This window comes from Lingula anatina, chromosome 3, assembly GCF_051362555.1.
Source record: "Lingula anatina isolate TDL-2025a chromosome 3, LinAna3.0, whole genome shotgun sequence".
Lineage (NCBI taxonomy): Eukaryota > Metazoa > Brachiopoda > Lingulata > Lingulida > Lingulidae > Lingula > Lingula anatina.
In genome coordinates this window covers 14,906,693-14,930,371 of record NC_141769.1, presented here as the reverse complement: position 1 = coordinate 14,930,371, position 23,679 = coordinate 14,906,693, and the positions used below count along the sequence as shown (strand labels likewise).

Below are 23,679 nucleotides of genomic sequence, written 5' to 3'. Positions count from 1 at the left end.
TGACAGAACTTTTATCCAAATTTGTAAATGCAACTTCTCTTTTATGTCTTAGAATTAAGTATCTCAAGATTTTAATGACTTTTTCTAACAAATTTTCAGAACTTGCTGAGATTGCCCCGGCCGCCACATCCTCCTGTGCAAGTCCTTGAACAAGCATATGACTGGTAAGTGAGCTTGACAATTTGTTTACTTTCATTTTTTTTTCTCTATAACTCTGTGGAATATGTGCATAACTGAATAACGTTAATAAATGAATAACATCGAACTAGGTTGAAATGGGTTACCTAGTACAAAAATTATTGTATATTAGGGTTCTTTGAACATTATGATACATATATTGTTGAAAACAAATGATTTTTGTTATTTTGTCTTTTTCTTTTTCTCCCTGTTTTTATGGTAGGCTGCAGTGATGTATTATAGACATGTCACATTCTTTTAGTGTAATGGTGTTATTACCTCTGATCAAAAATGTATTTGTATGATAACATTGTGTCTACATGGACTATGTAATAGGTCATCATTCAGTTTAAGCCAAGGAGAGTGATTTGAAGAAGATATTTAAAGGTTATTTGTGAGTTTGGAACTCGATGATAATGGTCATACAAAAATATCTGAGACTGGAATACTTGTTGATTATGATTACATAAATTTTCCAAAATGCTCCTTCAATGCAAGAAAAACTGCTAACATAGAAAAATATCATTTTGACATTTTTCTTTCAGGGCCATGCCCAGTCTTCATTCCATCCTGGGTGTAGTGTTACCCTGGTACATCTGGATTTACTGCTATGTTCACTACCACTTCACCCCACTGAGCCTCATTGTGTTGTTCTGCATCATTGCATTCTGTAAGTATTACCACTTCACCCTACTGAGCCTCATTGTGTTGTTCTGCATCATTGCAATCTGTAAATAAATAAGTTACCATTTCACCCAGCTGAACTTCTTTGGACTGTTTTGTACCTTTGCAATATAAAGGCTATACCACATCACTCCACTGAGCCTCATTTAGTTGCTCTGTAATATTGCCAATATATTCAACTGACCCTCAGTTCTAAGACACTACTGTGGTAGTTCAAACTTCATGCTCGCAATTCTGTTTTATGAATCATTATCCCCACTCTTTTATGACAAAAGTTGGGGATTGTTGCATTTTGTCACCACGGGCAGGATTTTGCTGACTCTTATATGAACATACAGATATCATAACAAACAATCTGTTTTGATATCAGCCATTTATGATTTAGTATAGAGGTATATATGCATTCTTTGTATGAAAACTACAGGTTTCTCTCAGTGGATGTTTTGGATACTTTCAAGTTCATCTTTTTTATTTATTTATTATTTTTACTAACTGTATCATACTGTGTTTCAGGGTCATTCTCGGTGATGTTCAGCAGGTTCTACCTAGGAGTTCACAGTCCAGCAGATATAGTGGTTGGGGGGACGGTTGGGGTGCTCCTACTCTCAATATTCGTACAAACTGATGATTATCTGGATCACTACATTGGATACGCTCCACATGGTAAGTCTTTGAGTATTTTTATTGGTTTTCAGTGGCATGCTGTAAATAAAAAAAAACTTTCTATTTCCCTAACTCACTTTGTTTTGTTTTTTTTCCATCCCTATTTTTATACATTTTAGCTTTGTTATTTTTATGTCAAAAGTTATACATGGTGGTATCCATGAATGACTATGATTTACTGTTGTGTCAGATGTCAACACATAACCTTATTCTTCCAGTGATCCTGCAGAGTTTTGTATTCTTCATGGTGCTCCTAGCAATTCATCCAAGGTCAGATCCTCCCACACTCTCCTTTGCTGACACGGTAAGATATGCTTTAAAGAGTCATGTTGGATAGTTTATTTTGTCTTTTTTAGTTACTCATGTCATGATATTATAGGTTATTTTTCAAATTATTTATGTTGGGTAATCCAGTAATCACCACTCTTTTATGCTGTATGTCATCAGGTTTTCTAAAACATCTGAATGGTTGATCTCAAAACTTAAATGTATAAAAAGTTGCCTTAATTGTTCATATCACTTAATAAAGGTTCACCCTTAATACTAGACAAGTTTACTCTAAATTTTGTCTAATTGCACAGAACCATATCAACAAGAATAATAGGAAAGTCTGTATTTATAATGATAACCATGTCTATTTTATTTATTTATTTTTTTTTTTGCCTTGTTGTGTTGTATGCAGGTAGTCACAGGCAGTGTAGCATTTGGTGTGGTGGTAGCCAGACATCGTACCGTGGGTCAACACTCCATTGTGTCAGCACTCCTAGAGCAGACCACAGACAACACCAGTGTGAACAGTATTGTTATCATGGCGCTAGCCAGAATATTAATAGGTATTAGGAATGTTGAAATACCGTGCGTGTGTGTGTGTGTGTGTGTGTGTGTGTGTGTGTGTGTGTGTGTGTGTGTGTGTGTGTGTGTGTGTGTGTGTGTGTGTGTGTGTGTGTGTGTGTGTGTGTGTGTCCTCTAATGCTGCAGCGATGGTAGGAATTGGAAAGGGTACTGGTATCTATTAGAAGATGGGAGTTTTTGTGTTGGGAAACTGCCAGAATGGTTTTAGTTATGTTTAAGTTCTTTCCTGTAATTAGTTAATGATTACCAAATCAAAAATGCTCATTCAAATAGACTTATTAGATGTTTCCAGTCTCTATAAATGCTGACACATTGAAGTATGTGTCCCAAATTTCCAATAAAATGTGCTTCCCTCTGTTTTAGGTTTCCCAGTGGTGTTACTGACACGTTCAATTGTGAAGTCTGTGGTGCGGTCGTCAATATTCCAGATCTGCCAGTTGTTTCATATTCCAGCCTACAGTCACGCTGACTATGCAAAGAATAGCGTGCAGTTAACAAAACACTACTGCCCTGGTTTCAAACTACCTCCAGTTTATGTAAGTGGGCAGGATAAGTATTGTAATAGATAATAATGTAAGAAAGATTATTACTTCTTAAATGCATTTGTATGGAATTATTACGATGATCATAATGTTCTTGGAACATGAAGGTAAAGCTACATATGTGAAGGTCTGGATTTAGCCTCTGGGCCAGCAAATGAATGAGCAAATTAATAAGGGCAGATTTCCAACTTTTTGGGAGTCAAAAATATCATTGGCCTAGGCATCATATTTTCCTACTTTTTACTAAATTTTCCTACTTTTTACTAAATGACAGTCTCATCCTTGTAAGTGATATGCCTTTTTGCTCATTTTCCACAAAGCCACACAACAAAAGATTAAATTTACAGTGCTGTAATGTGGAAGGAGACGTGTCACTCTCTTTGAGATTTTTTAGCATATGATTTTTAAAAAACATGATTGTACCAGACCTAGATGTCCAAAACCATGTTTTCAGTATCTCAGTTTTTAATCTTACTGTATAGAACTTTGACACATTTTTTTTCAGCCTGAAAAAGTAAAGAAAACCTCAGAGATCAAGAAGAAAGATGCGAAAGAGGAAGAAGAGGATGAGAACACGCGAGACACAGAGGTGGACAGGGAAGGAGGCACATCCTCGGTACCAGTGAAGGAAGCAGCTCCTTTTGATGTGGACATCCCAACCAAATTTTTCACTTATACAGCCATGACGTGGGTGGCAGCGGAGTGGTGTCATTATCTTTTTCACTACATGAACATTGTTGCATGAGCCATGAAATAATTTGATTGTAACTGAAGGCTACTTGTACACACATAAACATGGCCATGATGGGTTTGAGGATGAAGTGACTCTGGCATGTGGTATAATTGGTCATTTTGACATAGTCTAGTGGCAAGACATTAGTTTCATGGAAACGGGCATTACTATCATGAGAAGGGGCATTACAAAGTGTTCAGGGTGAAAACTACTATACAGTGGAGGGTTGGAGAACATAAAAAATGCTACTTGTATGTGATATAGTGAGCACCTTGCATTATTATATATACATATATTTAAACATGTAGAATAGCATGAATCTTGAAGGTCTGCTGGCATTGCAGAGGTAGAAACTGGAATTTTCTTCAGATTACAATAACATACAAGTATTGAATACCATTGCGGTAATCATTTTTGAAAGTGAAATCGACTCTGCGGGTTGCTGTGGAACTGGGAACAAATGCCAGTGACAGTAATACCATCCATTGATTAATATTGCAATGGCTGTTGTTGTAATGTTTGGTAGTTCTGTCGATGTATTTGTTCAGAATTTGTAAGCATCCTCCAGGCTTCACTACAACAAAGTTACATTTAGCCAAAGAAGGTGTGTGTAGAAAAATTGGTTAAAAATGAGTCAAAAAGATAGGTGAAATGATTAACATTTTCCTTAGCAATTTTGGAAAATGTTATCCATTTAATGAAATATTTTACATTTTCCTTAGCCTGTTTGTAAAATGTGAAGCATTTGGCTAAAAGGTATTTTGCTAGAGAAAGTCAAGATGTTTTTCTCACCTGAAGAGCACCCAAAGCATTGAGACTGCACGTTACATCATGCAGATAATGTTTAAAGCAGGTATGCAGCACAATGAGTCATCAGATGTATTCTTCCTGTAAAAACTGATTTGCCTTTAATTCCACCATAGTCAGTACTGAAAAAGAAAGGGATTACGTCATGAAAGGGATGAGATCTTTCGAATGTCGGGGAAATTTTGGCTTTTTTTTGGGTGGCATTGGTGGGTCTCATCCCTGAAAAAGGCATATTAAATGGCTCATATAGCAGTGAAGCATGGTTCCATTTTGTGAGTATCACAATTATTATTCACAAATTATTAAAATTAAAATTATTTATGTTCATAAAGACAATCTAGTTGCTCTGGTCAGTTGGTTGAACATAATGAGATTATGCCTCACATGGAGGGTCTTCTGATGATTTTGTGCTCGAACCTCAGATGTAATTTTTCCACGGGATTTCGAGATTTTTCATGAAATTCAAATGGGATCTTAGGCAACACCAGGCCCCCAGCAGATTAGGATAATTAAAAAAAAAACCAGGCTCATGTCTGCAATAGTATGCTTAGATACTGTGTGGTAGGAACATATTGTCATTGTCACTACTAAGTACACAGACAATCTCATCAAACAGTATAACATTACAGTAACTGTACAATCTGTAATGTTCACGTATCAGGTACAACATTGAACAATAGAATAGGCACAAAATTAATTTAAAGGACAATTTTTATTTTAATGTTAACACCGCACTGTTACCTTTTAAGTGACATAGTAATGGCCTTTGGTAAATGTTTGGTTTACTATCAATTTATACACTGCACCCGTAATCATTAGACTTTGATGCCATGGGTATCCCCGTGTTGTAATGCTATGATATAAAATTGTGGTAACTGAATTGTTTGATATTATATTGGAAATGTACATTTTGTATGAAGAGATAAGAAATGGGGAACTTTATGCCACAAATTGTGTGCATCTTGGTAGATGTATAGTCTTTGTTAAAGTGTAGTTCACTGTGTTTGTGTGAAGCCACAACTCCAATATCTAAAGCAAGTACAGTGGCAAAGTAGGGAAAGATGCCAGTAAAATTTTAATTTTAAATTTATAACTTTGGCTGATATTTTTAGAATTGTCATAAATGAAAGATGTGAATCTTAACATTTATTTATGTGTGTGCCACTATAAAAAGTTCTTACAATTACAAGTGGTGTATTGTAAGCATGATTAAGAGGTCTCCTTTAAGACTGGGCTGCACTATTTGATTATCAAATCTTTGCATCTTAGGTTCTGGCTCGGATGAAATTGGTCTGTGTTAGCATTTTGTATTGCAGCCCAGGGCCCCGTATCTCAAAAGCATCGCGTATTGCGAATAGCGATATCAAATAGAGGCTACAGAGTATTATATGGGGCGAGTTATGGAATCGAGACACTAGCGCACGGTCGCAGTGCGTGATGCTTTCGAGATACGGGGCCCAGATTTCTGTGATTTTACAAGAATGGGGAAACACTTGTGCATATGGTGCCAATGGTGTAAGGTAGATATAGTTCTGTATAACTGGGCTAGTTATTTAGTGTCAATACTTACACCCAGCAAACACGTCACTTTTGGATCACGTGGCTGGCACGTTGCTACTACATTATAACGTCATAGCAACATGCTGGCCAAGTGATTTGAAGGTGAAGTGTTTGCTGGGTATGAAGTGTGGCATATGCAACATCAATGCATACAGAGTACCATAAAAGAATAGTTTGTGAAGTATCAGTCTGGATTCTGTGGTCTCCAATAACATGCCTGTCTCACAATGACTAACATTGAACTGGAGGACGCAGACACTGGTACACAAGTGTTGAGTTTAGTGTAGATTAGAATGAAGCAGTACTGCTGAGATCTGCAGGCAATTTTTAAAAATACATTGGGGTGTTTGAACAAATTTCAGCTTTTGGGTCTGGCAATTGTACACCTTTTTTTGTAAACCATACTGTTAAAGAGAACAAAACTATCATCCATCAAAACACTTCAGTGTGGATTAAGAGTGATATAATATAATATAATATAATATAATATACAAAGAAGGATATCAATAATGGTTTAATAATACTTCATTAACAGTTCATACATACATATATTATGTGAAAAATAGGGTAAAGCAGTACCAATATTAGAAACAAAAAAAAATTGTTCGCTATTTTCAGTGCATTTGTATACTTGAAATTAAGAAGTGAGTTCATTTATGAAATAACTGTAGAAGAACAAGCACAGAGCTACACTAAGGGCTTATTTCCAATGTAATTATCATTCTACGTGTGGCGTGGTAATCTTTTAACCTGATTACATCCAGTAAGAGTCCCTGCAGAGTTAGCTTGATCTATGTAGACCAACAGTGTTATTGGGAATAAGCCCTAAGACACCCTGGGTATCAGAGTGATGTATGTTGATTCTTCTACCCACAGTGAGATTTATACTGATGGAGAGGAGTTGACTTTACACCAAGGGTGCAATGTGGACCAAGTGGGTTATAGACCTTTTTTTTTGAAAATTTTTTTAAGCTATTGTAATTGTTGTCCTTTATTTTTTGCATGCCTTTATTAGAACTAATTATAAGGGTTCCTTTGTTTGTCAGGCCAGCCATATGCAGGTTTGTCATGAAATAAATAATGATCTGGGTGCAATATTGTATATGAACATAGTACAAAAATGTATCAACAATAAGAAATTTGTCCCAAAGTGGTTGGAACGGAAGCCATAGAAATTATATTTACTTCTCATGTAAGTGGACATTTTGATACAAATGAGCTCCTTGGTTCTTCCTCTGCAAGTAAAACAGTCTTGATATTGTTCTATTCCATTGTGGGTTCCTTGATCTCCTTGAAATTAATTGACAAGCAGGTCTCCAAGTTCTGGGTGCATGAAGACCTTAATCAACTGTGACTTGATTTTGACCATATTCATATATGTAAGGTATTGATAGAAGCATGTTGGTGCTGGCTGTATGCTTTTCTGTTAAGTGCAAATGACCTCAAAGTTGTGAAAATACTCATTCAGGTGATCAAGTCGCTTTGTCTGGTCTGACATCAACTTGTGATGCTATTCAATTGATTAAGGAGATCATTTCATTTTCTGAAATATTTTGTATTGTGCTTTATTCCGATTTTTTTTCTTTCATCTATGTCTGAATGCCAACTGGAAAGGATGTCTTAAATGGCTTAGTATGTTTTGCGTAGCTTATGAAACTCGTATTTCTTTTTTCATACTCTGTAACTGGTATATAGAATCATATGATTGTGATCTTTTCTCAAACTGTACTGAATAAAATGTTACTGAAGCTGAACTGTAAGCCTGTTTTCAGTAAAGCAGTAGCTTGCCTGAATATTAAGCCTAGTTGCTTACATTTTATTTGTTGAAATTTATCGAGTTGTAAAAGTTTTGGTGCAAGGAAAGCTATTTCTAGGCTAGTTTTCCTATATCCATTGGGAGAAATACTACTAAAAAAGACAAAAATTGAAATGAATTTATTCAGTGTTAGTGCTAAACAGAAACCCAAACTAGTCAACTGAATGAAAAATTAGTGCACTGATAAACTAAAAGAAAATTAACTGTCAACTACCAATAAGCAAAATTACTCTGAATAGATTTTTTTTTAATCCACCCATTAAACAATCTTTAAAACGAAAAAATTATTAAATATTTTACTTCAATAAATTTTAGGTTATCTAATATCTAAAACCTTTTAGTGTATAACACGTAGATAAAAGAATGTCACAGAGATAAAAATAGATTGAACACATTCATAATTCAATTTAATATTAAAATGCAAATAAACCAATAGACTTGTGAAGATTCTTTTGTCTATAGCTACTTATATTAGTCATGATAGTATATATAAGCAGATGAAATATTGGATGGTAAGATCAGACTAATATAAGTAGCTATAGACAAAAAGAATCTTCACAAGTCTATTACAATAACATAGCTAATGAAACTGTTCTACAAATAAACTAAGCTTTTTAGGCCCAAGTGGAAGGGCTATCAAAATAGAGATAGGATTTACATTGAAAGAGATTCAAGTGAGATCTTGTGAGTTACTTGTAATTAATAATAAAATTCTTTTCAGTGCATGTCCATGAGAAAAGACAGCCCAAATGGAGAAAATAGTAGTTGATGAAAATAAATACCAGAATGCTTACATTGAGTTTCTTTCCCAGTGTATGATCAACACTTGGGGTATTGTACAATACAGATGCAGCTCTGACTTCATAAAAGTTTTCTCCACTTATGGGTATGTAACAGATAAACTGTAAGTCAAATAATTATATGGAATACTATACACTCAATTACTGACCAAAGTTGTTATGTTGTTTTGCAGACCTCAGAAAAGTGATATCAATAATGCTTTTATGAGGTTCGCAAAATGGCAAACTTACCTCAGCCAAGGCCAATAATTATTTTATTACGTAATTTAATAGCTGAATGCCTACGTCCTCTGAGATACAATCAGAAGATACAACAACGCTGTCATCCAGATTTCAGAGGAATGACTTGCTCCAGAAACCAATCTGACCATGTAAACCAATACTCACACTAAGATGATATTTTCTCAACATATTGAATTGCTATTTAATCAATACTTAAATAATTATGAAATAAACACAACACAGGTACATGGCACACACACTGTACTTCTTAATTTTCTAATCCAGTTTGGAACATTTTCGTCAAAATCTAAATCCTCTCAAAAATGTAATATACTGTAACAATGGTACATCTACACAACATGTACAATGTATTGAATGAATCATTTAAGTGATACTTAACTTTTCAAATACAAGAGCTTGACAGAAAGCTTTTGACAATCTACCAAGAACTTTTGACACCAACCCCACCTAGTGTCTTGTGAACTAAAGAATGTGCTGCCCCGTCTACAATATCAGGCAGCTGTAGATTCTTGGTAGCGGGTAACTTCCACATGATGGTTCTAACTACTCTTAAGGCAAATGATCTATATATCCACCTGATATGGTAGACTGATATTAAACACTTCCCAAAAGAAAGCACCTATGCCATCTAGTGTCATCAGAGCAAACTAGTCTGTGGTACACTGCCTAAAGTTCTCCGTCAAACATTCAGATCTTATAAGTTGGGGGGATGAGATCAACTACTGGTACCAGTAAAATGTCATCATAACAACAGTTTAGCTTTCAAGGACATCGTATAACGCAATTATTATAAGCTTTATATACTACATTTTATAATAATTTTATTTGGCATCATATAATGTGTCAACTTTGCTGTGCTTATATGTTCTTGTACTTGTGGCTCTAAGTAACAATATGTACACATTCAGAGCTTAGTAAATAACAAATTGAATGCTTGACAAAGTAAAACCTGTCAATGCCTACATTACAGTTGTTGGCTGATGATAAAATACTAAAACAAATGCAATTACTTTGTTAATGTATACTAGGATTTACACAGATCACATTGTGGATCTAATAAAAAACAATTGCACACAAAATGCATCAACTGTCGATGTCAACAAAACTGGACAATTTAACAATTAAGTTGCAATGTCTAAAAAATTGGATAAAAAAATTATAATAAAGTTCTACTTGTAGAAACCTGTGATACTACCTACCTCCAACTAATTGTATAATATATGAAATAAAACTGTAATAATCTACTTCTATCACATTCCATACATAAATTCAAATTTAGTATGACATCAACGTTTAATCCGAAAATATGAAAAAAAACTGCTGTTTTTGATCTAAACAATCATTATTGCATTTATACAAGTCTGCAATATAGATCACAAAGCAGACCAGCATCCTGTAGATTCAATAATCCCCCTGAGTTTCGGATTCTTGTGGTCCATCATGTCACCTAGCTGTCTGCTGGGGCATCTAAATAAACTTGATCTGAGGCTTCATAGTAAACAAGGATCGGAAACAAGCTTCTCTCATGTTCAGTGTGGTCATAGGTCATGAGGAAGTGCATCTGGACACAGGTATTCACTCAAAGCTTGGTCATCGTTTACAAACACAACTTTACTGGCAGTCTTCTCATTTAACCTGCAAAGATATGTGGCCATTATGCTTTTGTAGTCACTCTGACTAAAAACTGAACATCCTGTAGATTTTGATAATACGTACTACTTCAAAATGTTTTTTTTCTTTTCTTTTCTTTTCTTTTTTAACTTCAAAGAGAAAGCAATGTAAATCACTTTATACAAATTATATATACTTATAATTCTTGGGGTCACCCAAATATCCTTTTTTTGTTGTTGTTGTCAAGACAAGGGTGATGCACTTATTGATGAGAAATGTGCATGTTAACAAGGCCAGATATAAAAGCAACCAACACCTATTTATAATAGAACTTTTTAAACACCCTGTTAAGGAATCGAGTGTGATATGCACAATTTATATATATAATGGTAACAAACCATGGTTGAATTACTGTCCAGCATCCATAAAACAACATAGGGGCATTGATGATCAAACAAACGCCAAGCCTCTCTGGGAAGTACTTGCTAAGCAGCCATATTAATGTTTTCACAAACTGATAGTCCATACACTGCATTGTGAAGTCCTTCATGTCAAATACCACACAAATGTTGTCTATGATTTCTTCGTTGCACTTTCTGCATGCTGTTTCCTGTAAAATAAATCATAACAGTTTCCTATAAAAGAAATATCTGTTAATTAAGTGCTTAATATATGGGGGAAGCAGCTGAAATAATGCAATGCAATACAATACAACAAAGTAATTCTGTTTATCAAAATTTAAGTTTGAAAACAGTTATACAGTTGTGGAATAATAAGACGATGATTAACCAGGGTAACAGCTCTTTCATATTAATGAATGATTTGTCTGGGCACTTTATAAATCACAGACAAATATACAGAAGGTTCTATATAAAGCATGGTTATGAACAGGAATTCCAATAAAAACAGAAAAAAGATTTATACCAAACCATTGCCACTTTTACATAGGACTGGCCCATAGCCTAAGGGGGGGGGGGGGGCACAGAAATCGCCATTTTTGCCAGGAGAAAGTCTGCTTTCAGTAAAATTTGATATAGGTACATGAACATTTTATTGTAAAAGGTCCACTTATTTAGAAAAAAAAAACTCTTTGAAATTCCTTGCTACAGGCCTGTAAGATCTGCACAGATATCCTGAATAAAGTAAAATGACAGAAGATTCTCATGCCCGATTTAAATGAATAATGTTATATGGCAGAAGATTCCCATGCCCCATTGAAAAAAAAAATAATAACACTTCAAACTTTTTAAAGTTCTTACCAATAAATATACTATAAATTTGGTTAGTTTGTCCAAGTCTCTGTCATTTGCATTGTGCTTCTTGACAGCTATATAGATGATTGGTCTGAAAAAATGAAAGCCTTACCAATACAGAAGGAAAGTAATGGAGAAAGGCATAGAAACAATAGGTATAATATAAATTTGTTGTAAACAACAGAACTGGCACTGTATTGACAAAGACAAAAGTGGGTCCAATTAGCTGTTTGATTTCATGTGACTGACTGAATGGCAGCTTTGTACGGTCTGTCATGATGGAAACTTAAAGTGATAATAACTCTTCGTTTTGGCCAAAAAATGAATTTTCCTGGAGTAAACAACAATTTTCCCATACTTACCAATGGTTAATGAATCCATTTTTACATTCAAAGTTAGTCCCTGGTTTTTTTCTAAAAAGTTTGGTTTTTTGTTAAAATCTCTTAAGAGATTTTAACAGAGTATAGCCATCAATGGAGGTCACGTGGTCTAAAGACAAGCTCAGATATCAGAATAATAGCTATAACAGCCGTTTTTGTGGGAAAACAGAATATATTATATTTTTATGAGTCATTCACAATGTTTTTATTGTGAAATACAGATTTCATACGAAGAGTTATTATCCCTTTAATGTATCAAATATAAAAAAAATGTACCATTCACTAGCCAGTTTGAGTTTGCATCACATTGTTGAATTGACAGCTGGCAAGTAATTTTATCAAAGTGGTGCAGGCTATTTTTGCAACCATCAAAACAAGAAACCAAAATATTAAGAATTCACATCAGCGAAAGAGATTAAACACAAATTATGACATTATAGTTATAGTACTGCATTTGGCACTTAAGATGTTATCTCATCTTGAACATTTGAATGTAAGCATGTACACAGTGAGTTCAATGGCAATCCTTGCATACAAAAGTACCTTTCACGAGCATCCCTGCGCGATAATATTAATGCCTTCATGGTCTGTAATTCTTCTAAAATGTCAGGATCTTCTGGGGACAAGTTGGCCACTCCAAACTCTCTTCGCCATTTGTTACACTTAAGTACTGCTTGAAAGGTCTCATCAACCCCCAGGAATGCCTTGTGAAACCTGTGCAGGGATGCATCGTTGTGATACTGAAATATTGAAATACTTTCATTCAGAGATTTCTTTTAGGAGAATGCAGTATCTTAGTGCCCTAAACATAAATTTTACTCAGATGTCAAATATATCTCGGTTTGTGTGCTACATTTATTTAATAATATATCATCAAGCAAGTTTTGGTAATAGAAATTTCTATTGCAATCTATCAAGACTCACACATTCATTTGTTTTAATTTCTTGCACTTAATCCAAAATATCATTGTTGCATATAAATGCTGTGCAAATGAAATTGCCAATATACTGGAAGAATATTTTTAGTAAAGTTTTTCCCTAGCCTGAAGGATCTTGACATTTGTATAATGCATGTATAATGCAGGGACAAGACTGCCATTTAGCTAAAAAGTAGGAAAATATGGGGTAGGGTCCTGGGGGCCGCTTAGGCCAATGATAATTTTGGCCTCCAAAAAGTTGGAAATCCATCGATGGTCAGAAAAATCTAATCCCTATAAATGTCACTGTGTGCCTTAACACTAGATCAATCTTTGTTTAGGTTATTCAATAATTGTTTCTACAAAAGTTAAGTGGGAAAGATATCTAGCATTTATGGGACTTTCTTTTTTCACCTTCAATTGTTTTATTAACTTAAAAGTCATTAAAAGCATAAAAATAATATATACTGAACTATTGGGGAAATCCTACGTAATGAATAATAGCTAGTATTAGTGCTAGTGCTTGTAGTTGACATTGCCCATGCAAAAACCAACATCACATTTCAAGATGCTCTAAGATGCTCTTGCTCCTCAAGTCATTTATCATTTAGGTCTTAATTAAACATACACCAGGGATGCTTGAAAAGTGCAGTACAATATACTTCCTCACTTAATCAAACATAATCAATCTGTCCAACTTGCACAAGAAAGACATCGACCCATGCAGGGACTGAACCAATATCACTCTATTCAAACAATAATTATGTCCCAGTCACAGAAATGCCTTCTATATATACTTATGGCTGAGACACATCTTAGCTGCATTTACAAATTACTTTGACCAAAAATACACAGGAAGTCTACCTGACCTACACAGACTGCTCAGTGAGATATGGATTTTCAAATACACAATTAATAGCAAAGGTCCATATTTTCAGTATCAGCTACTACTATAGTATACAAATTGTCAACACAGCCTCTGAGTTTGAAGTGTGCATGAATAGGCATCTCAGTGGCATCTGACTATCTGTGACATTTAATTTAAGGCTATTTTAAGACAGCGAATAATAGTATGGAAAAATCTGATCCTCTGGGGCCATTCTTCTCATTGTTGACATTTAATTCCATTGTTTAATTATGTCACAATGCTTTCAATATAATGATAAGCAAAGGTTGTACACAATGTAAGTGTCATATTATAGACTACCCTGTGCTTATCCAATATTCAAGTTAATTTCAAGTTATCATTTAGAGAAGAGATTTTAATTTTCTCTTCATTAGCTCTTGTGTTATTCTGTACTTCAGGTTCCTCAAAGTTGACCAACACACTCTTACCTGAGAGGGGTCAGCATCAAAGATCATCTGAAATGGAAATTAAGTTTTTCCTTAACTATATTAAAATACTAAAAAGAATAGTGAATAAAAACACAAATGGTTAATATAAAAATTTGGAATTTAATTATCAGACTTGACAAAAATGTTAATCAGCATGGATGAATGGGCCATTTTACATCAAATATGTTCAATTTTAATACTAGTGCAAATACATTTTTACAAGTAGATCTATACAAATGTGAATGTATGATGCTGGTGAGCAAGCCATATATTCCATACATGTGTGTTTACATGTTATCTTAACTAGAGTTAATCTGCTTGTGATCACTTAATGATGCCCTGATCTGCACTACAACATGCTTCATGTGGAAAAATCAATAAAGTAAGCAAACTTTTCTTCTAGTTAATCTGATAAACAGCAGCTTCCCCAAAAAGAAATCAGAAACCCAACTGAGCATATTTCCGTTTATCATGAGTTTATCCGGACTTAGCTCTCAGTAAAACTTTGATTAAATATGAAAAAAAGAAAATGATACTGAAAGTATACAATAAATTATTCCACATCAGTTTTATTTCTTCCTTAATCTATGTACAGACATAGTTTGTCAAAATTGAATGAAACCCTTTAGTTTGTACACTGCCATCATTAATGCAATTAAAACTGATAGTGATTATGCCTTAATATTATTATATAGTATTGCATCCAAATTGAAATTTCTGCCATACACCTGTACGTTTGACAGCTTTTCTGCCTTGTTTGGAGTTCATTGGGTCATGGCAATTCTTTCTTTTTTTACCTTATTTTATACTTCACATCCTTTCTACACCAGTATTTCCATGTCAGACAAAGCGTAAGAAGTGTCAACAATATCCATCTCAAATGGATCTTGTTTATATATTATATGAATTATCTAAAAGCAGTATGTCATCTGGTGGTATGATAATGTGTGAACCCTGTGCTTGCTTCTGTAAATATTAATGCTGACGTTCACTTTTATATATCTTGAAGCAGCCTTTATCTTAGTCTTTAAAATTATGAAAAAAAAAAGACAAAATGAAAACTGTTCTTTAGAGATAATAAAAATACATGCAAAAACTTTAATGTAAGCCCCAACCCACCCTCACACAATCTTGTAAACTAATTCACTTATAGTCATACATGCATTTACATCTTTTCTTTTCTTCACCTTATTTTATCCTTCACTTGTTCTAAGATATTTTCTTTACTCTTATTTACTTGATACATCTTCCAGAGAAAAAACAACATTATATTATATTTCACCCTACCTGACATCTCTCCTTTAACAGCTTAAAATCTTCTTCTGATGGCCGAGTTGTCGCGTTAGCTGCCATTGGTGATATGTATGAAGAGGCCAATTTCTGGAGGAAAAAATAACATTGGAATAAAAAAAAATTCTAGTATGTAAAATGGTTATTAGACAAATAAGTTAGTGTATAACTGATCAACATCCTTCATCTATCTTCGACTTCCATTAAACATTCCAACATTAAGGAGATATTCATAAGGGACCCTTCTTTATTATAGATGGGCAAGTCTAATACACACTGAATGTAACTGCTGAGGAAACAAAAAGACCTGTGCTAAGTAATGGTAGCGGTTAAGAAAATACCAACAGGCAAAACTTCAATCATCCAATACCCTGGAGATATATCCCATGCCACTACTGTAAATGCAATCATGACTGGAAGCTTTGCTCACTAAGATCATTTTCAAAACTTATATATTTTTTATTATAAAAAATCCAAATTTATTTATGTAAGGAAAAAAATAGCAATTGTCATTACATAAACTACACTGGTAGATTTGAGGTAGCTTCCTTACCTATCAATACTAGCAGTTCATCAGTATTGAAAAGAAATCTACAGAAATGCTAGTATACACCTGGTGTTAATTTACACAGCTATGAAGCATGACCTTTGTTTCTGAGCAATATAACGAGTCCTTCAATAGGAAACAAGCACTATTTTATGTGATGTCATTTCATATAAGACTTGATAAAGTACATGTATAACATCAGCATAGAGGCCTTTATAATATGCTAAAGAACTAGTCGAGATTTTTTAAAAATATTTTTTTCCCTTCATGTATATGGTTGGATAATTAAAGTTTAGCACTGTGAAGGGACCACTGATAGCATTTTCAGCATTAATTGTAAATAAACTGTGCATTCATATACTACTTCTTAGTATATATATATATATTTAAAATGACTCATTTTGGAAGGATATTTTGCAAATTTATATCAAAGTAACAAACAGTCAAACATTTTCTCCCAAGCATACATGTACTGTATATATTTCTATATATTCTACTTAAGTTCCGTTCATACTATAGTCAACTGAAAAACATGTTAACTGATTGGAATTACATTATTTATGACTGTTTGTCGACTAAAATTATTTTTAATCAAACATGTCTCCATTCACATTCTACTGCCCATACATTGACAAAAAAGGGATCCTAACTTAAATCTATTGTCTTCAGAAATTTCTACAAAACTGATTATATCAGAAGAAATGTACTTGTAATAAAAGAAATGTAACCATGGGATGTTCATATTGCAGTTTCAAAGTAATCACTACCCTAATTATCAAGTCTTATTACGCTTGGTATGACCTTTATTCCAATTTAGTATGTAATACACAATCACAATGGAAGCACAGCATGAGTTGAGTAAATCACTGCAAGTTCCAATATCTCAAGTAATTACCATGAAATGTCAAAATATGTTATTTACCAAAGTTAAATTTTGTGTAAGATACGTATTTTTCTTAAACATGTAGGGCATAGATAGAGATCAAAAAATTTTAAAAAATTAAAATAAATAATGCATGTACTGCACGCAGAGGAAAAATATTGAAAAAATATATCTCTTTCCATTCAAGATATTTGACATTTAAATGAACAACTTTTCCCCTTGGCCTCTTATCTCTTTATTTGACTTCTTTCTTTATTATTATTATTACAATTATAATTATTATTTTGAATTTCTGAACATTTTAGGAATTATCACCATATAAAATTTTCATTTGGTCTGGAGCTCTTACTAGTAATACTGTAAAAATGTACAAATGATACATTTAAAATAACAAGTCAACATACCAGTATTTCACTGGATTAGCTTTCATTCTAATTTTCCAACTTTATTTGTTTCATTAGAGCATTATTTTCCTTTTTACTAGAATTTCACACAAAATAACGTAAATATTAGTGCTAAATTTTAATTGCCTGCAGCCACTCGAAAGAGATTATATATCACTAGTATTTATATAGATATAGCCTTATCACTTGCAATTATTTTATAGTCTACTTTGACCAGGGAACTCAGGGTGCCAGACAGGTGTTTGAAGTAGACCTATTTAATTTTATCTTATAAGAGAATCGCAATCAGACGTTTGATTCCTTCCTGGACATGTGTACATGAGTCTAATACTTACTTTTCGTTGTGGATCTGTGGCTACAAACTCACAAACACCTGAAACATGGGCCCTTAAACAAATGTTTGAGCGGTGACGTTTTAAAGCCCGAATTAGGTCAACCTCAGCTCTGCAGAGGGACTCAAAGATGACCCAAATATTGGTGGAAATTTGCAATGTACATTCAACAAGGTGTGTTAGCTTTTCATAATGTGTATTTGTAAAAATATACATAAAATTCAACCGTTTTACTTTGTTGCAAAACTTAGAATTTCCTATTTTGCGTCTGGGAGCTGGAGTCTGGGAGATGTCACGACAAGCTACAAGATGGCCGTCTCATGTCATCTCAGGCTAAAAACAATTTGCATATTTCAACATCCTAAATAAGTACTACTTTCAGTAAAACTTTGAGAAAAAACTATATGCATATCGTTATATATCGAAACTAATATCTCATTTAAATCTAATCATGAATTTTTCTGAATATAAATTGTAAAGACCAAAGTCCTAGCTTTTTTCCGGGTAGACTTGTGCACTATACTATTGGTTATAATTGATTCAAGGAAAACCGTGAGCTTAGTATCACTACCTATAATTTTCACATGACGTTTCAATATAACATCAGTTAGAAATTGATGTAAATAAGGTATAGATTTGCAGCATTAAACTAGAAAGGTGAATTTGTCATGTGGCGGCCATGTTGTAGTCTGACAGGATAACATCTCCACGCTCCAACCAGCTCTTCACAAATGTTGGCCTAGTTATAAAAATGGGACTTCACGCATGCTCAAAGCTCGCATTTCCAGTTCCGTTTGTGTGGCAATGGAATAAAGATGATGGACTTGTGGCAATTATTTGCTGTGCTTTTGCTTCTCGCCATAGTTGTTTTCTCTGTGGTAAGATTTATATTTATAGTAATTTTTTTGGCCATGCTCACTGCTAACAGTTTACAGGCTAATTGCAGTATCTGGCTTAATTTTAATTAAAACGACTAAATTATCTAAACAAAATTAAAATCGCATGATGAAATTGTGTGCCTGGGCTAAGCCGTTAAAGGCTTAGACTTAAAATATTTTGTTTGAATATAATTGACATGATGGGTCGAATCAAATAATCACTTTTTAACCCATTTACATTTTAAATAGTAGCATAGAAATATGTTAGATTATTTGTTAGATTTTCAACAAACTTTTGTAAGGGTTTTTTTTACATAAGTTCATTAGCTAATATATATATCATATAATGTTATTCTAGGCCTCTGTTGTGATCTATGTGACAAGCATTCCAATGGCAAAGGTGCAGCATTATGAGAGTGAAAAATATTACCTGGATCCTAAAAAAGATGACAGTAAAGTGCTCTTTCCTAGCATACACGATCCTGCCAGTGTTGACCTCTCAGTTATAGTGCCTGCTTACAATGAAGAGGAAAGGTGTAAGTAGAACAAAGTAAAAGGCATCACTGTTCTTAATATAATATCAAAACACAGCTCTTATTGTTGCAAAGTAGAGTTGCTACAGTTGAAAGGCATTTGATTTATGGAAATTTAACTGTATAATTTATAATTATTATGGTGATAATTTGTATTGCATTTACTAATTATAAATATAAAATATTGATGGTTTATATTGTTTTTGAAATAAAAAGGGAACAGGATAGACTTTATGTGACTATATGTAAATTTCATAATTTTTTGTGTTATATTTTATATTATTTTATATAATTATAAGGGCTCCATATATATCATTTTAGATATTGAAGTATAATTTAATTGCAATAATTCTGTCACGAGTCATGTTAATTTATTACATTAATTATAACTTATAAGCACAATCAATAATGAACATCAGTAAGAACATTTTTTATACATGCAGAAAGTATTCATGCAGAAAGTCGACTTTTATTTCCGCATTCATGGTTAAGGTTTATTTTTTTCATTTTATTAGTTTATAGTTTATTCTGTTATCGTTCTCTCATTTTGGTCTTTCCTTAGTACCAGTAATGCTGGATGAGACCCTTGAATTTTTAGGCAAAAGACAGGTAAGAATCATTATGGTTAGAATGATAAACATAACTTTCATTTAAAAGAGTTTTTACATAGAAACACATGATTTTAAAGTTTTTCATTAGAAGAATACTTGAATTTTAACTCTTTATTCAAAGCAGTACAAATTCATAGTTATTATGCTGTAAGCTTTTTACTTAATAGTATACATTTTATTTTCTATTATTATAGCAAACCAAACCTTCATTTAAATATGAAATCATAGTGGTGGATGATGGAAGTTCTGACAAAACAACAGAGGTAAGTGATTGCCTATTGAACATATAATTTATAAAATTTAAACAAATCTAAATAGTCAAATACATCAGTTTGTTTCAAGACTATCAAGTATTTTCTGTTATGTACTACTTGTGGGGGGGGGGATGATTGTCCAGTCCTCCTTTCTTATTAATTTTTGTTATTTCAAAAGTAGCAACATTGTTCCTCTGTGATAAGAGTTCTTATGCGGTGTTTCATTATAATGATCTCTTTCTGTTAGGTTGCCATGGGATATTGTGCAAGAAATGGAACAGAAAAACTAAGAGTTTTAACTCTGGCAAGAAACAGAGGTAAAGGAGGTGCAATACGTTTGGTAAGTTAGTACATTATGGAACAGGTTTTAAACCAGTTGAGGTGTAGTAAAAAGATCAAAGACTGTTCTATGTAGATATTAAAATTGCCAAACACTAATGGCTTTGTTTTATTACATTGTTACTTTTTTGTGAAGAAATTTCTTAAGGAGGTATTCTTTCTTTTATCTTTTTGATTAACAGAAATGTTGAACTGAATGTATTTGATTTCAGGGTATGCTCAGAGCAAGAGGCAAACACCTTTTGTTTGCAGATGCTGATGCAGCAACCAAATTTAGCGATTTAGAAAAATTAGAAAATTCTATCAATTCTTTAACCAAAGATGGGGTAAGAAAACAAAAAATTAACTGTTGTCTGACAATTGATATTTAGAATATGAGAATAATAGAAGCGTTTTTTTCCCCCATATTATCTCTTCAAGTGTTTGTATTATTGATACTTTTGCAAGATTGAAAGTATTATGTGTAGCTTTTGATAGCTGTATACTGTTACTGTTTAATATTCTTTTGTACCTTTGGATGAAAGAGTTGCTTGTTCATAATTAAATATTTTAAGATTATATATTCTTTGTTAAAAGATATAAGGTGTATTAATCATGACATCTCCTCCACTGGGCCAAGTATATAATTATATCTTTCCACACAAAGGTAGAGGCAATATGTCTCTATATATTACATTATGAACATAAAAATTTGTACGAGTTGTTATTTTCAGAGTGAAATGGCCGTGGTATGTGGATCAAGAGCTCATCTTCAGGATGAAGCTGTAGCTACAGTATGTAATGAGTATTCCTAATACAACAACATAGCCATTCTGGTTTAGATATCTCTGTTTTCTTTTTAAATTGTAAAAAAAAAGTATTAGAGCTTTGGAATTGAATGTTAAGAACCAAAAATCACACATAATATTCTTGTATTGTAAGGTGCATTTATCAAGTGCTGTTGTAATGACATAAAATTAAAATTTTTCTTTCAGAGATCATTTTTCCGCACCATTTTGATGTATGGTTTCCACATATTGGTGTGGTTTCTGGTCAAGGGGATCAAAGATACTCAGTGTGGGTTCAAACTCCTAACAAGACAAGCAGCTGTGATAATTTTCACTAATTTACATGTAGAAAGATGGTAAGTTCATACCTGTGGTCTTCTTCACTTCTGTGAACATTGGAACTTGATAAGTTAATAACTGTGGTTATATTCACAAATTTGCATATAGAAAGATGGATAGTTTATCATTTTGTTTTTTTGCAATAATTTTCATGTTGAAAGTTGGAAAGACTGTATTGTTGGTAATTGTATGATAATTACTGGATCTTTTCATTGGGCAAATATTATCAAACATTCAGATACATAATTCTATTATCACAAAAATTATATTTCTATATAGAATTTGTGCTGCTTTTACTTCATAGAATAGAACTATAGAGTTAACTGCTTTTAAATTTTATTGCTACCATTCAATAGGAGTGTTCTAATTTTAAGAAATTATGACTTAAAAATACAGTATCTATAGAACTCAATTTTCCCCCCATTGAAAAGATGGGAGTTATTACCGTAGCCTCCATTTCTTTCAGGGCATTTGATGTAGATATGTTGTACATAGCTAACTCATTGAATATGAAGATATCTGAAGTTGCAGTGAACTGGCATGAAGTAGAAGGTAAGGTTATAATGATATGTTTGAATGGGTGTGTATATCTATGCAGGCACATGTGTGTACATTCAAATGTATTAAAATAAGTAATTTGCTAATTACAGTGTTGAGTTTTAAGCCATTGTATGTTTCGTCTTCAAGAACCAAAGGAACACAAATAACCAATACACATTTTGCTAAGGTGTGCGTTCGTTGAACTAGTGTACCACTCACTCTGTGCTTTGTTTTGAAATTATGTTTTACTGAAGTGCATGTATTTTATTAATATATAACATTTTTTTAAAGTTAGAAGAAAATGTCATTGTCACTAAAATTCATGTCAGGTTGTTGGGATTGTGGAATGAATAAAATATAAAAATTATTTCATGTCATGAGGTTCAAAAATCATTCCGTTCTGGAGCTGGTTACAGATGGCCAAGGATTTACTTCTGATATGGATGAGGTACACCATGGGGGCCTGGCAGATTGATGCCAAAGTCAAGGCTGAATGAAATGGAGGCCAGCCAAGATGAGCCATGTTAGACCAGCTTTAAAGTTTTATGAATGCAGCAGAAAAGAATGTTGCTGAGATAAGTAATCTCCATTGAGGAAAGCTGTAGGATATGATGCATGAGGGTCTGTTTGAGAACTTTTACATTCTTTTTTATACTTCTTGTTTGAGGAACTTTAAAAATGAACAAGGAGACATTACTCAGTAATACTTTAGTTATATTCTAGGTATGTGGAATATGGTCCTACACTTATACTATTATTATCTTTATTATTTTTTTTTAGGTATTAGTTTTGTATGGTTAAAACAAACATTTCTGTGTCAAAAATCATTAAGAATGACCCACTTCTGTGCTTCCTATACACTTGTATTAGTGAATTACAAGTCTGAACTTAATGGATCACACTTGGAAGTTGGATGAGAGTCACCATCACTGTCAATCTCATATGGTCAAATTTAATGGTTGAAGTATGGAAATTGAACATTGTCTCTTAAAGTTTTATTGTATGCAACATTTTACTTACAGAATACTTCTGTACTTAGACAAACTTTAAAGACTGAATTATTGCCCGTTTTGTATGGTATATATGTGGGATAAATAAAAAAGTAATTTAAAGGTGGTATGGTAAAAAACCCAAAATGAAGGTAAATAGGTAGATATTCTGAAAGTTTTAGTTGAATGATTTTTGTTAACATGTTCATTTATCATGCTGTCAGATTTTTAAGAAAATGCTCAACAATGAAAATCTTTTTCTGCCATGAAACATGTAATTTAATATTTTTTTCCTTAGTAAGGTTAGTTTCACTTGTTAGGTATTTTGGAAACCAAAAAATGCAAAGGTCAAAATGTTTATAGTAACTTACAGGATTGTAAAGTTTTCATTTATAAAGGTGGAAGCATCTGAGTTGCTGCTACAAGACAAGATTTGATCATACTATAAAGTTTGAGATTGGAGCAAGATATCATGTAACAATTATGTAACATTTTGGTTAAAAAAAACAATAAATATATTGTGATGATATGAAATCTCATGCCTGTTTTTGAGGGAGTAAGAGGTAACTTTAATGAAAGACAATTTGTTTGAATAATATC

General features: G+C 33.1%; 3 protein-coding genes across 4 annotated transcripts in view; 2 read left to right on the top strand and 1 right to left on the bottom strand.

Moving 5' to 3' along the window:
* LOC106181304 (uncharacterized) overlaps positions 1 to 7,772 on the top strand; it is a 28,359-nt gene extending 20,587 nt beyond the window's left edge. For both annotated transcript variants that reach the window (XM_013565636.3, XM_013565637.3), the window contains exons 5-11: positions 100 to 164; positions 723 to 847; positions 1,375 to 1,524; positions 1,743 to 1,828; positions 2,207 to 2,357; positions 2,740 to 2,912; positions 3,424 to 7,772. In XM_013565636.3, the coding sequence (XP_013421090.2) occupies positions 100 to 164; positions 723 to 847; positions 1,375 to 1,524; positions 1,743 to 1,828; positions 2,207 to 2,357; positions 2,740 to 2,912; positions 3,424 to 3,663 (990 nt within the window). In that variant the 3' untranslated portion in view covers positions 3,664 to 7,772. The remainder of the gene's footprint in view (positions 1 to 99; positions 165 to 722; positions 848 to 1,374; positions 1,525 to 1,742; positions 1,829 to 2,206; positions 2,358 to 2,739; positions 2,913 to 3,423) is intronic.
* A 166-nt stretch (positions 7,773 to 7,938) lies between these two features.
* On the bottom strand, positions 7,939 to 18,001 carry LOC106181302 (uncharacterized). Its single transcript, XM_013565634.2, has 7 exons — positions 17,833 to 18,001; positions 15,661 to 15,753; positions 14,374 to 14,400; positions 12,665 to 12,861; positions 11,748 to 11,832; positions 10,887 to 11,098; positions 7,939 to 10,512 (listed from the first exon to the last, which is right to left on the bottom strand). The coding sequence occupies exons 2-7, from the start codon at positions 15,724 to 15,726 to the stop codon at positions 10,416 to 10,418; spliced, it is 684 nt and encodes a 227-aa protein (XP_013421088.1). The 5' UTR covers positions 15,727 to 15,753; positions 17,833 to 18,001; the 3' UTR covers positions 7,939 to 10,415.
* A 616-nt stretch (positions 18,002 to 18,617) lies between these two features.
* On the top strand, positions 18,618 to 23,606 carry LOC106181301 (dolichyl-phosphate beta-glucosyltransferase). Its single transcript, XM_013565633.3, has 10 exons — positions 18,618 to 18,707; positions 19,066 to 19,243; positions 19,803 to 19,849; positions 20,046 to 20,114; positions 20,353 to 20,445; positions 20,657 to 20,770; positions 21,158 to 21,217; positions 21,419 to 21,567; positions 22,017 to 22,102; positions 22,472 to 23,606. The coding sequence occupies exons 1-10, from the start codon at positions 18,645 to 18,647 to the stop codon at positions 22,585 to 22,587; spliced, it is 975 nt and encodes a 324-aa protein (XP_013421087.2). The 5' UTR covers positions 18,618 to 18,644; the 3' UTR covers positions 22,588 to 23,606.
* The last annotated feature ends 73 nt before the right edge of the window (positions 23,607 to 23,679 follow it).

Coding starts and splice junctions, on each gene's coding strand:
- LOC106181302 (XM_013565634.2), bottom strand. CDS start 15,726: ATGGCAGCTAACGCGACAACTCGGCCATCAGAAGAAGATTTTAAGCTG. Junction 14,401..15,660: donor TGTTAAAGGAGAGATGTCAG/GTAGGGTGAAAT, acceptor TTTCCATTTCAG/ATGATCTTTGATGCTGACCC. Junction 11,833..12,664: donor CGCAGGGATGCTCGTGAAAG/GTACTTTTGTAT, acceptor TCATTTTTTCAG/ACCAATCATCTATATAGCTG.
- LOC106181301 (XM_013565633.3), top strand. CDS start 18,645: ATGATGGACTTGTGGCAATTATTTGCTGTGCTTTTGCTTCTCGCCATA. Junction 18,708..19,065: donor CCATAGTTGTTTTCTCTGTG/GTAAGATTTATA, acceptor ATGTTATTCTAG/GCCTCTGTTGTGATCTATGT. Junction 21,568..22,016: donor AATTTACATGTAGAAAGATG/GTAAGTTCATAC, acceptor CATTTCTTTCAG/GGCATTTGATGTAGATATGT.